Source organism: Mustela nivalis (genome assembly GCF_964662115.1).
Source record: "Mustela nivalis genome assembly, chromosome: 18".
Lineage (NCBI taxonomy): Eukaryota > Metazoa > Chordata > Mammalia > Carnivora > Mustelidae > Mustela > Mustela nivalis.
Window position 1 is genome coordinate 56,540,687 of NC_139037.1, and position 13,606 is coordinate 56,554,292.

The 13,606-nt window shown below is 44.8% G+C and overlaps 1 protein-coding gene across 1 annotated transcript in view; it reads right to left on the reverse strand.

Moving 5' to 3' along the window:
• The window catches only part of SAE1 (SUMO1 activating enzyme subunit 1), an 80,504-nt gene that overhangs the window by 33,600 nt on the left and 33,298 nt on the right, over positions 1 to 13,606 (reverse strand). The window contains exon 6 of the mRNA XM_082710595.1: positions 10,231 to 10,336. Coding sequence (XP_082566721.1) covers positions 10,231 to 10,336 — 106 coding nt within the window. The remainder of the gene's footprint in view (positions 1 to 10,230; positions 10,337 to 13,606) is intronic.

Below are 13,606 nucleotides of genomic sequence, written 5' to 3' on the forward strand. Positions count from 1 at the left end.
AGAATTCCTGTATAACTTCATCCAGATTTCCCAAAAGTTAACATTCTACCACATTTATCGTTATTTCTCTGTATCTGTACATACTCATTTCTTCCTGAACGATCCAGCATTTGCCCCCAAATACCTCAGAGTATTTGAAACAATTACACAAACCATGAAACAATTACACAAACCATGAAATTAACATTGATAGAGTATATCTAATCTACAGACCTTTTTCAAATTTCATCAACTGTCCCACTAATGTCCTTGAGAGCCAAAGAAATAAAAAACCTCCCCTACTCTTGGGTTCAATCCAGAATTCTCCATTCTACTTAGTTTTTGCATCTCTTTATTCTCCTTTAATCTGGAACAAGAATTCCTCAGTTCTCTGTGATACTTTGAAGAGAACAAACAATTTACTTCACAGAATATTCTTCCATTCGAGCTGGTCTGACGCTTCCTCATAACCGGACTCACACTACGCACTCTGGACAGGGAATCTGGCGTGATGGCGTGTCCTCCCCAGTGCGCCCTCTCCGGATGCATGAGCTCTTTCTCTCCCGTTCCTGGAATATCAACTTTGATCTCTCGGTTGAGGCACAATCCACCAGGGTTCTCTAAAGTCTCTCTGTAATTAGTTAAGAAGTAGCTTGGGAAGAGATTATCTCTTCTATTTCACAACAAACCTTCCTGTTCATTTTAGCATCCATCAAGGATTCTTGACTGAAACAATTTTTACTGCCATGGTGATGGTCACATACAGATTTTTAAAATCTTCACCGCTCCTACTCTATCCTTCTACTGAAAAAACAAAAACAGGGTGTGCCTGGGTGGCTCAGTCAGTTAAGCATCTGCCTTTGGCTCAGGTCATGATCCTGGAGTCCTGGGATCAAGCCCTGTGTTGGGCTCCCTGCTCAGTGGGTCTGCTTCTCCCTCTCCCACTCCCCCGCTTGTGTTCCCTCTCTTGCTCTCTCTCTGTCAAATAAATAAATAAAATATCAGAAAAAAATTAAAAAACAAAAAACACACCTTTCCTCTCACCCCCATTTATTTACATATTTGTTTACCTATTAGTATAGTCATGGGCTCTTTATTTCATGAGTTACAATCTATTATTTACTTGATCCTCCAATTGTCCCAGATCTCCCCAGGAGGAGCCCCTTCAAATTGGCTCCTGCGTTCCTCTGACATGACCCATCATTCTTCAAGCACATCCTTACTTTCTGGCACAGCAGGATATTCCAAGCTCACCTGTGATGTTCCCACCCAAGCCCCAGCATCAGTCATTTCTCAACATGGTTCTTATGAGATTATTAACAGGCAGGATCTGGGCTGAGGTGTACTCATGGCTTGCTACCAGAGTACCCTTGCTTCTAAGCCCTCTCAACAAACAGAACTAGGAAATACATACGCATAAACATGAAGACACACGCATCTACACATCTATGTCTGTATCTGCACAGAAAAACCTTGAGTTCATCTGGTGACTCCAATGCCCACCTGACCTCACAGGGTTCCTTCTAGCCTTTCCCACCTTCCATACTTACAGGAACTCCCGTTTCTGGCAATTAAAAAAAAAACAAAAACTGACTCTCATTATCCACAAAATATTTACCTATCTGCTCCATTCTAGAACAGTAACTAGTTTCAGAATTGCTAACCCATATACCACTGTGAAAAACAAACCTACTAATTAGAGTTCAGTATTTGTTTATAGTTCTTTTTTCTTTAGTCTGAGGGTATATATTCAAAAGCTACATGGGTCAGTTCCTTTTTCCTGCCTCAATGTAGTAATGGCCTCATTTGAAATAAATACTTAATATGCTGTAAAGTAAGAACACAAAGGAGCTCAAAGCTGTGACGAAGCACATGAGTACCCCCACCCTGTGGCAGTTGCCCTCTAACTGGCTGGGGACTCAGAAGAGGGGGAGCTTTACAAATATAGAGATGCCAGGCTCTGCTAGTTATTTTGATACAATAAATCTGGGCTAGAACCAGGTAATCTGTATTTTTCAAACGTTCCCCAAGTAAATTCTGGTATCCTATCAGTTGGACAAAGATCGGCTATAAGAAATGAAGCTAGAGGAGTCTGGCTGGCTCAGTCGGAAGACCATGTGACTTTGGATCTCAGGGCTGTGAGTTTGAGTCCCACGCTGGGTATAGAGAGCACTTAAAGCTTTGCGCAGTGGCAGTATCGTAGCCAATGAGGTTTATCCGAGGCGCGATTATTGCTAATAGAGAGCACTTAAAAATTTCTTAAAATATTTTATTTATTTGAGAGAGAAAGACACACAGAGAGAGGGAATATAAGCCGGGGAAGTAGGAGAGGGAGAGGCAGGCTTCAAACCAAGCAGGGAGCCCGATGCGGTGCTCGATCCCAGGATCCTGGGATCATGACCTGAGTTGAAGGCAGAAGCTTAACGACTGAGCCACCCAGGCACCTCTTAAAGATAAAATCTTAAAAAAAAAAAAAAAAAAAACTGTAAGAATAAAAGGCTAAAGAGAGCAGGGACCCAATGATCTCTCCAGCCTCACTGTGTCATGGTCCTGGCACCACTGGTCCCGTGAAGGATCCGCACCTCTGCCTGCAATCACCTTGCCTCTCTCCAGTCCCTAGCAAATCCCTCTTCTTTACAAGCAAGCTCAGATGTATTATCCTCTGTGAAGACTCCTCGGCTTGCCAATTAGACCCAGGCCCCCAGTTCCCTGAGCTCCACGGTAGTTTATTATGAAGCAGTTCACAGAAGCTGAGAAACAGAACAGGACAACACAACAGCCTTCTCCAGAGCCCTGTTACTCCTCACAGGGAGAATGGTCTGTGATTCTCTCTTCCACTGGCAAGGATCTAATGAGGATTCCCAGGCAAGGGACCTGGCATATAGCAGGTACTCAAACAATGTTTGGTTAAGATTATTTTCAGCTTTAATTTTGTGGCTCAAAAATGGCCCAAGTACTTTTCCACAACTCATCAGAACAGAGACTGAGAACTTTCAAGAAAGTTCACGTTGCCAAGGATTCTATGCTAAGTATTCTCATCTTGCGATAAAGCCCGTTTCTTCCTGCTCTGGGCTAAACCTGCGTGTTATTGTTCATGCTGGTAAGTGAATGCTGTTTCCATACTAGACCCGGTATTTTTAGCACTCCTGTTATGATAAACTCACAGTCACCTCAAAAAGAACAAATCAAAGTCAACTTTTTGTCACAGGAAACCAGCTCATGCTTAATGTTTTGCAACATGCCATGGGAGAATAATAAAAAGATGAGACCTTTTGCTCACAGATGGTGAGGCCAACTCTCAAGATAGTGGAAAAATGCAGCAGGAAGCATGCAGTCTGGCCGCTATCTTATTAGGTAAACTGGAAAAACACTCGACACCCAAACAAGGCAAACGCACACGCACACACCACAGAGCAGCTGCTTCCCCAGGGGCTGAATTGTGAATGGGGCAGTAAAACACCTACGTGTGAGCGCCAGGCCAGCATGATGTTGGAATCGAGTCTGAAGGGTGCCAAGAGAACAGGGCAGGCAAGAAGATCCTGCAGGGACACCGTGGGGCAAGCTGCTCTCACTCTAGAGTGGGCCAAATGTCCAGACAAGCAACAACCAGTCACTCAGGCAAAAAATACTTACTTACAGAGTAAGTGTTGTGTGCTCTGCTGGGCCATAGTGAAATAAACTCAGGGTCCCTAGGAGGTCTCTCGGGTGTGCATCACAGCCAAGCAGGCACTGTGTCCTTACTAGGAACTCCCGAGGCATCATTAGGTGTAAAGGTCACCTTCCTAGAAAGGCTCTTGGGAACAGATTCCAAGGACCAGGAAAAACTGAAAACAACTTCCATACCTTTCAAGATGAAACTGGTCACAAACAACGCTACACCCAAAGGAATACATCACATAGCCAACAAGACATATGAGGTCACTCTATACATGCTCCGAGATCTTTCCGTACCACTGAAGACCATCCAGTGTAAAGAGTGAAACTGGCTTAACAGTCTGGTTTACACACACACATGCATGGTTATAAGTGTTAAATCAACTTCCAAGATAGGCCCTTTCAAGACACACCCCCCCTTTTTTTTCAAAAACATAAAACTCAAATGTCTCTTGGGGGAGAAGAAAGACTATCTGGGTCAGAATTCAGATAATCTTTCTAATACATATTTGAACCAGGGTTTTCTGTATTGTGGTGGTAATTCTATTTCTCTAACATGCAGGGCTCCTGATTTGAAATTTAACAAAATTACTTAGCTCAGAGGTGCATTTATAGATGTGAGGAACACAGTGCAGGGATCAAAGAGACCTCATGGTCTAAATCTTGGTTCTGTCTATAAAACCAAGCATATACCCAAGCAAGCCACAGCCATGCTCAACCTTGGTCTCTTCAAAGAAAATGGGACAGCAACTATATTTTGAAGGCTGTCACAATAACTTGAGAATATGTCAGACGCTTAGCACATTGCCAGGTAAAGCAGCAAGCAGTGTCCAGTACTCAATAACCATTCTTACACGCCACAGGAAAACCACAGTAATGCCTGAAAAGTCGACCACTCAACCTGGATACTCCCCAAGGCCATCCTACTTCCAGAAGTCAGACGTTAGCAGTGTTTAATTTTATAATAACAAAAGTAAGGCCATTTTAGAATTGTATCAATTTCAGGTGTGCAAACCTCGACTTAAAAAACCAACCAATCGGGGAGCCTGGGTGGCTCAGTGGGTTAAAGCTTCTGCCTTCGGCTCAGGTCATGATCCCAGGGTCCTGGGATGGAGCCCCGCATCGGGCTCTCTGCTCAGCAGGGAGCCTGCTTCCCCCACCCCCCCTCTCTCTGCCTAATTGTGATCTCTGTCTGTGGAATAAATAAATAAAAACTTAAACAAACAAACCAACAAAAAAACCCAATCCTCCTCCTCAACATGTGACTGGAATATGTTCGGAAGAGTCAAAGGAAAATACTAAACAGTCTAGAAGCTGTGCCCCGGCACTCATCTTTCATATTCGCCATCTCAGTACCTCTCTTAGAGCCAAGGGAAGGCAGAGTTGTCTGCTAGCCCCTCAGTCCTAAGTCAGGAACCCAGATCTGAATGAAGCTCATACACCAAAGGTTAGGCCTGCTGATAAGGGGGAGGAGCTGTGATCTGAGCTCAGCTCTGTCAGTCTCCAAAGATCGTGGTTTTTCCAGGAGATGAGACTGCATCAGTCTCTACTCGGACTCTACTTTTACTGCCATGGGCAAAAAGAATGGTTCTAATTAAAATCAAACTTTAGGACTATGTGGAGGATATTGTTTAAATTAATGAATTAATTTTAAAAAATTTTAAAAATAGCCCTTCCCAAAACAAACAAAAAATTCTAGAATTTATTAAAAGAAATACACTTACACTAAGTTTTTTTTTCTTTCCTTTTTTTTTTAAATGTATTTGACAGAACGAGACACATTGAGAGATGGAACAGAAGCAGAGGGAGTGGGAGAGGAAGAACCAGGCTTTCTGCTGAGCAAGAAGCCTGATGAGGGGGGCTCCATCCCAGGACCCTGGGATCATGACCCAAGCCAAAGGCAGACGCTTAAGGACTGAGCCACCCAGGCGCCCCTAAACTAAGTTTTCTGGTGTAAGTCATAAATCAATAAAGTTATATAAGTCTAAAAGTAGAGGGACACCTGGGTGGCTCAGTCCATTAAGCATCTGCCTTCAGCTCAGGTCATGATCCAGGGTCCTGGGATTGAGCGCGACATGGGGCTCCCTGCTCAGGGGGGAGTTTGCTTCACTCTCTCCCTCTGCCCCTCCCCTTACTTATGCACTCACTCTCTCAAATAAATAAATGAATAAAATCTTAAAAAAAAGATACAAATATAAAAGAGAAATACAAGCCACAAGAAGGGTATTTTATTAGATTCACTGATTATTTGGACTCAGAGGGGCGCGCCTGAGTGGATCAGTCATTAAGTGTCTACCTTCAGCTCAGGTCATGATCCCAGGGTCCTGCTCAGCAGGAAGCCTGCTTCTCCCTCTCCCGCTCCCCCTGCTTGTATTCCCTCTCTCTCGGCATCTCTCTCTCTCTGTGTCAAATAAATAAATAAAATCTTAAAAGAAAACATTTTATTTTTCAAGACAGGCTGGCTGACTTAGTCTTACCATTTTATAAGCAAGCAAACAAAATCCTAGAAAAGCAAGTTATCTGCCTGAAGTCACAAAGACAGTTAACAGCCAGTGTATTTGCAGAAGGCAACTTCACATGTGGAAGCTGCTATGCTTTGCTGCATAAATCCATTAAGGTCAAATTACAGGAGAATCCCATAGCTCCATGAATGGCTGAGCAGAAAATCAAAAGGAGTATTTCCCTGGGTATAAGATCAAGATGACACACCCACAGAGGATCAACTTCATACCTATAAGCGGAGGATTCTAAGCTGCTGGTATAACCTGGGAGAGATCACAACAGCCATTTCCCTCTACCTCCAGAACTTCAGCCCAGCAGGCAGTGGAGGGCATTAATAAAATTAAGTACGCATTCATAGAGAAGCTCCCAGAAGCCAAACCAGGCCCTCTGGCTCACTGCATTTGGGGCACTCCCAGTAGCTCCAGCCTCTCTGGGAAGATGCATCAGAGCCTACAGAGACCAACGGAACAAAAAAAAATCACCACTAGGAATGTGTTGTATGACACCACACAAGAAAGCCTAGAACCTGTCACCTGCTGCAGAGAGAGGCTCAGGAAAGGCTGTGTTGGATATCCACAAACAGCCAGAAAGAGCAGTGGAGTGGTATGAAGGAACTAGCCCCTGGCAGAGTCAGGGGACTTGGTTGAGATGTAGACTCTACCACTAATTTGTTTTATGATGATGGCAAGTCACTTCCCCTCCTGTGCCACTGGGTTCTGAGGTTTGGGGAAAGTGGCCTGATGATCTAGACTTGCCAGCCATCGATGAGGGTCCTTCAGCCACCCACGCCACAGGTGAGGGGTGTGGAGGGAGGAGCTGAAAGCCCCTTCCTGCCACTCCTGGCCTAGAGGGCATATGGGCCTGCCTCCTTTTATAATTCCATGACTGCAACAAAACCATACATGTAAAAATCATTAAGATAGTAAATTTGGTGCCCTCATGGTATGTGTTTCTTACTGTAACAAAAAAATTGGGGGGCACCTGGGTCGCTCAGTGGGTTAAAGCCTCTGACTTCGGCTCAGGTCATGATCCCAGGGTCCTAGGATTGAGCCCCACATCGAGTTCTCTGCTCAGCAGGAAGCCTGCTTCCCCCCACCCCACCCCGCCTGCCTCTCTGCCTACTTATGATCTCCATCAAATAAATAAATAAAATCTTAAAAAAAAATTTATATGACTACTGACTAACGAACATCATTTTAATCACCAAACCTGAAGCCCTGAAATTGAAACTAAAAAAGTAGTGAGTGCCGTTTAGAAAAGTAAACATAGGGGATATATTATCCAACAAAATGTCACAGGCAGAAAATTAAAATCTAGTAGGATTGCTGCCATGATAATACCTACTCAAATATGGAATTAAAGGAAACTGAGTCAGGGCGCCTGGGTGGCTCAGTTGCTTCAGCAACTGCCTTCGGCTCAGGTCATGATCCCGCTTGGACTTCCAGGATCGAGTCCCGCATCGGGCTCCTAGCTCCTTGGGGAATCTGCTTCTCCCTCTGACCTTCTCCTCTCTCATGCTCTCACTCATTCTCTCTCAAATAAATAAATAAAATCTTTAAAAATAAATAAATAAATAAAAAATAAAGGAAACCGAGTCAATCCCAAAATTTCTACACAATTGCAAAGTACTTGTGTCAAAACACAAAACCCCAAACAAAACAAAACCCCACAACTTTACAGATAACACAGGTCTCTAGGACTTCCATGCTCTGTGCTGAGAGTGTATGCATACTATCCAAACCTTACAAAAATGCCCTTGAGGCAAGTGCTATTAACACTGTGACAGAGAGGAATATGAGTGAGCTTCAGGGAATTTAACTCTGTGGCTCAACATTACCCACCTAAAAAAAAAAAAAAAAAAAAGACAGAAGCAGGACTGAAAAACCAGATGTTTTGATTCGAAAGCTCCTGTTCTGAACAACCATGCACCAAGTCGGCCATTTGGGTCAGTAACAAGGCTATTGCTTCTTGCTCAGGCTACTGCTTCTTGTCTACATCCCCTGCCCCTGTAACATCTGCCAGTGCTGGCCAGCAGTGGCCTGATATGAATTACACTTTCCCCCATACTGCTGCCTCCCACCTTAGTCCTGGGCTCCTGAGGGCAGGGATGGCCACAGGCCTGGGTCTTAATCAGTCCTTTTTAAAAAGAAAAAGAAAAAAAAAAAAAAAAAAATAGATCCCAGGACCCTGGGATCATGACATGAGCCGAAGACAGAGGCTTTAACTCACTGAGCCACCCAGGCGTCCCTTTTTTTTTTTTTTTTAAGATTTTATTTATTTATTAGATTGAGAGAGAAAGAGTAAGTGAGCACAAGCAGAAGGAGACCAGGCAGAGGGAGAACCAAAACTTCCTGCTGAGCAGGGAGCTGGTTGTGGGACTCAGTCCCAGGACCCTGGGATCATGACCTGAACTGAAGGCAGATGCTTAACCGACTGAGCCACCCAGGTGTCCTTGTCTTTTTTTTTTCTTTTTCTTTATTAAGATTTTATTTATTTGACAGAGGGAGAGAGAGACAGAGAGAGAGAGAACAAGCAGGGGGAGTGGCAGAGGGAGAGGGAGAAGCAGACTCGCCGCCAAGTAGGGATCCCAATATGGGACTCTATCCCCGGACCCTGAGATCATGACCTGAGCCAAAGGCAGATGCTCAACCAACTGAACCACCCAGGCACCCCTGTCTGTATCTTTTAAAACACCTATAAATGGGGGAACAGCAGCTAGCCCACATGGCTGTAGGAAGGATTCCATAAGCCAACGCCTAGAGAGCACGATGGAGGTAGGCTGCTGCGTCCAGGTGTCTCACACCGCCTTAAGCTTCAAAGACCTGAGCGGTTCAGGGCCCCAGCTCCTTTGCCGTGGCCAACCTGTATTCTCTCAGGTAAAACACTGAGCCTCTCCTGGTCTCTGTTTCCTCACCTCAAGGAACCAAACTGGGGAGAATTCCCACCCACGCTGTTTATCTCACAAGGGCGCTGCGTTGATGAGCTCAGAGGAGAAAATACTCGAGAAACTGCAGAGGGTTAGAACAGATGTCTTGCCCTTGGCACTACTGACACTGTAATATTGTGGGCCAGATAACTCTTTGCTACAGGGGCTATCCCGTGCCATGGATATTTAGCAACATGCCTGACCTCGCCCCACTCCACCTGCCCATAGCCTGAACAATCAAAAATGCCTTAATACTGCTCATGCCCCCAGCAAGCAAAACCACCTTCAGTTGAGAATCACCAGATTTTGGTAAATTCAAATACCAGTACAAGCAGCAATAAGAACCACTTGGGTTATAAGCCCCAAAACTGCAAATTAATGGCTACTGTTTACTGCGGGCTCTCGATGTGTCAGGCAGAGCGATCAGCTTCTCCCAAAGGCCCATGCACCATGCTCAGGCTGGATTACAGACAGCACTGCCTTGCGACCCTGTCCTCATCCAAAGGAGTATTTTCTGAATCCTAGCACACTCATTCCTAAGACTCATTCCTACCTAACGCACTAGATGCCCTCCCTTAACTCCCCACACTGGATGATTTCTAGACAAATGGATATTAAGTGCTCTAAACTAGTTTCTCCCAACTCTCCCCAACCTAACCTGGCTAACACCACTAATTACAGGAGGAAGGCTTCATTCCTAGCCTCATCTGATTTTTCAGTTTATTAAGGAAGTTTTATGTTGTTTTACATATTTCCTTCTGAACCAATATACATAGTGCCTGCGGAAGGAGGAACTGTGTTCGCTATCACACACAGCCACCATCTGTCCTGACTTGGGGCAGGGGGTGTTCCTGGAGTCCGCAGAGACCCAGCCCTGGAGAAAGGAAGGCTGAAGACTATCCAAATGCAACCAAAGGTGCTTTGCAAATTTGACAAATAAAAGCGACATCTCTACCCCCATCTCCTGAGAACGGGTGAGGCTTATGCAGAGCTCAATGAGGGGCCACATCTCCAGCCCAGCCAACAGGATGTTTTCGAGTGGTCACGGAGAGCCAGCTCGTGAAGAACTAGACTGGGGCAAACATTAAGAGAGCCCTGGACTCTGCAGCCGCAGTTCCGGAAAGCAAAGCACAAAGCGCCCACTGGGACGCTCTGCTCGGGCTCCTCACCTTGAAGGAGAAAGTAATCTGAGGTTGTGCGCTTCAGAGCTGCCTTCGCCTTATCACTTCTCCAGTCCACTTCCAGTGCGTCCTTAACGGAGCAAAAGACCACCTTCTGTTGAGAAAAAGGCAAAATTGCTTAGGGAGAAAAATGTTAGCTTTAAATCGCAAGGCAGTAGCTCCTCACCATCTAGGAGAAATGTCATTATTTAAGGCTTACTGTTCATTAATAGCAGCTGAGGACCACGCAAACCCAATAAATGTTAACTGAGCACTTACTGTGTGCACCTCTGCACGCTGGGGACACAGCAACGAGTGACATACACTCCCTGCACCGGAAGGAGTCAGAGCAAAGCTAAAGACCCAGTTCCACTCTGGCTTTAACTCTGGCTATGCTCACACTGCAGAAATTTTTGCACAAGTGAACAAGACTGTGTGTCTACAGATAGTCAATAAAACATTGTTATAGCCAACAAAAACATCAGAACAATGGTTTGAGAATAAAAATAACAATAAATAAGAGCAAGAAACACAAGCAACGGTTATGAGACAAAATCTCCAGGCTGCGGGGCTGGAGAAGGCATTTGTAAAAGGCCTGTAGTGAAAGGAAGCATGGCTGTAACCTATTAAAGCTAAATGAAATGATCTCAAAAAATGCCATTCTGTATCTATATTTTAAAATATAAATAATTAAATATGAGTAAGAAAGTGACTTTCCTTTTCCTTTCCTGAATCGTTCAGTCCAGAAACCATCCACTGGCACTTAGGAAGGGCAGGGAAGAGTGTGTAGAGGTGCTGGGTGACCGGCTGCAGGGGACAGAGCAGAGCTGGGTGGGAAAGGTGGCATCCTGCAACCGGGGGCGGGCGGGGGCGGGGGTCGGCTCAGGTAGTGGTAGACTGGGAGACTCACTCCCACCAAGGACTTCTGCAACAAGTGAAAATAGAGAACATAGGTTTCTCACTGTCAGAGAAGAGAATTAGAATTGCGGAAAGGGAAAAAAACCATAATAAAGCCTGTGGTGGGGTTATTAGTATGAACTCATTTTCAATATATACAGCACGGAAGTAAGTGCAGACACAAGCCTGTGTGTACATGTGTACAAATACTGAGCAGCCACGTCCACAGACAAAGCATCAAGGCGATGACGCCCTGAGAACAGTCAGTACACCTAACCTCCAGATCTTGGGATTCTAACCCCCCACTGAGAAACATTTCTCTTTGGAGAAACAGCAGATTTCACAGCTAATGCAGGAAGAGTATGATAGGAGCCCCAAACATCTTACTGCGCCTGAAACAAAGTGTGCACAGAATGATGGGGGTGTGTCCCGAGTAAATAGGAGCCAACCAACATAAAGGAGCTCCCACTGGTCAAACTGGAACACTTTATGGAAAAAAATAAACAGTAAGAGATTTTATTTTTTAAAAGATTTTACTTATTTATTTGAGAGAGAGAGACAGTGAGAGAGAGCATGAGCGAGGAGATCAGAGGGAGAAGCAGACTCCCCATGGAGCTGGGAGCCCGATGTGGGATTCAATCCTGGGACTCCGGGATCATGACCTGAGCCGAAGGTAGTCGTCCAACCAACTGAGCCACCCAGGCATCCCAACAGTAAGAGATTTTAACACTTCAAATGAACTAGAATCCTTTAGTCTTTGATCTAAAATCGGCTAATCTGATAAAGTCTGATGAATAATGAGGTTATTTACGTATTTTCAAAAAACCTCTCCAGGGGCGCCTGGGTGGCTCAGTGGGTTAAAGCCTCTGCCTTGGCTCAGGTCGTGATCCCAGGGTCCTGGGATCGAGCCCTCCATCGGGCTCTCTGCTCGACAGGGAGCCTGCTTCCTCCTCTCTCTCTGCCTGCCTCTCTGCTTATTTGTGATCTCTCTCTGTCAAATAAATAAATGAAATCTTTAAAAAAAAAAAAACTTCAAAAATTATTGGAGGGGAAATTACAGAGAAAAGAGGAATTGTTTTCTTTCTTTTTTAAGATTTTATTTATTTATTTGACAGAGAGATCACAAGTAGGCAGAGAGGCAGGCAGAGAGAGAGGAGGAAGCAGGCTCCCTGCTGAGCAGAGAGCCTGACGTGGGGCTCGATCCCAGGACCCTGGGATCATGACCTGAGCCGAAGGCAGAGGCTTTAATCCACCAAGCCACCCAGGCGCCCCAGAGGAATTGTTTTCAAAGGAGAAATCTGGCAGGCATAATTCTACTCAAATGACCAAAATTACCAATGTCAGTAAAGCAGCATATAGAAACCAGAACCAGACCGCAGGATGGGATGAGGAGCAACCCTGCTGTGGTATTTTTGCCAAAGGTGTGAAGCTGGAATCTAATCGTGACGGAACAGCAGACGAACCCAGACTAAGGAACAATTTACAAAATAAGTGGCTTGTAATCTTCAAAAGCATCATGAAAATCTAGATGCGCACATGATCCAGAACTGAATTCTTCTGCCATTAAGGACATGATTGGACAACCGATAAAATCTGAATTGGGTCTCAGGGTTAGATGGTAGTGATGTATCCATTTGAATTTGGATTTTGAAGTTTGGTTTGTGACTACAGAAAATGCCTTGTTTGAGAAAACACAGACTGAAATATTTGGGAGTGATAAAAGGAGCATGGTTTGAAACCTTATTCTCAGATGGTTCAGGGAAAAAAAAAGGTTCTCAGCACTAGCTACTTTAACGAAGTTTAAGATGGATACATGTGGGGGGTGCCTGGGTGGCTCAGTGGGTTAAGCCGCTGCCTTCGGCTCAGGTCATGATCTCAGGGTCCTGGGATCGAGTCCCACATCGGGCTCTGTGCTCAGCAGGGAGCCTGCTTCTCTCTCTCTCTCTCTCTGCCTGCCTCTCCATCTACTTGTGATCTCTTTCTGTCAAATAAATAAATAAAATCTTAAAAAAAAAAAAAAAAAAAAAGATGGCTACGTGTGGGACACCTAGGTGGCTCAGTCTGTTAAGCATCTGCCTTCGGCTCAAGTCGTGATAATCCCAGAGTCTTGGGTTCAAGCCCAGTCAGGTTCCCTATTCAGCAGGGAATCTGCTTGGGATTCTCTCTCTCCTTTTTCCTCTCCTCCATCCCCCACATGGCACTCCTCACACTCTCTCTCTAATAAATAAATAAAATCTTAAATAAACAAACAAAAAAGATGGGGGCATCTGGGTGGCTCAGTCAGTTTAAGTGTCTGCCTTTAGCTCAGGTCATGATCAGGTTCCATGCTCCTTCCTCGCTCTCTGCTCCTCCCCCCACTCATGCTTGTACTGTCTCTCTCTGAAAAAAATAAAATCTTTAAAAAAAAAAAAAAAAAAAAGATGGTATGTGAGTATGTATAAATAAATTCAAACTTCCTGAGGTATGGGTCTCTTTTTCTCCCTCCTTC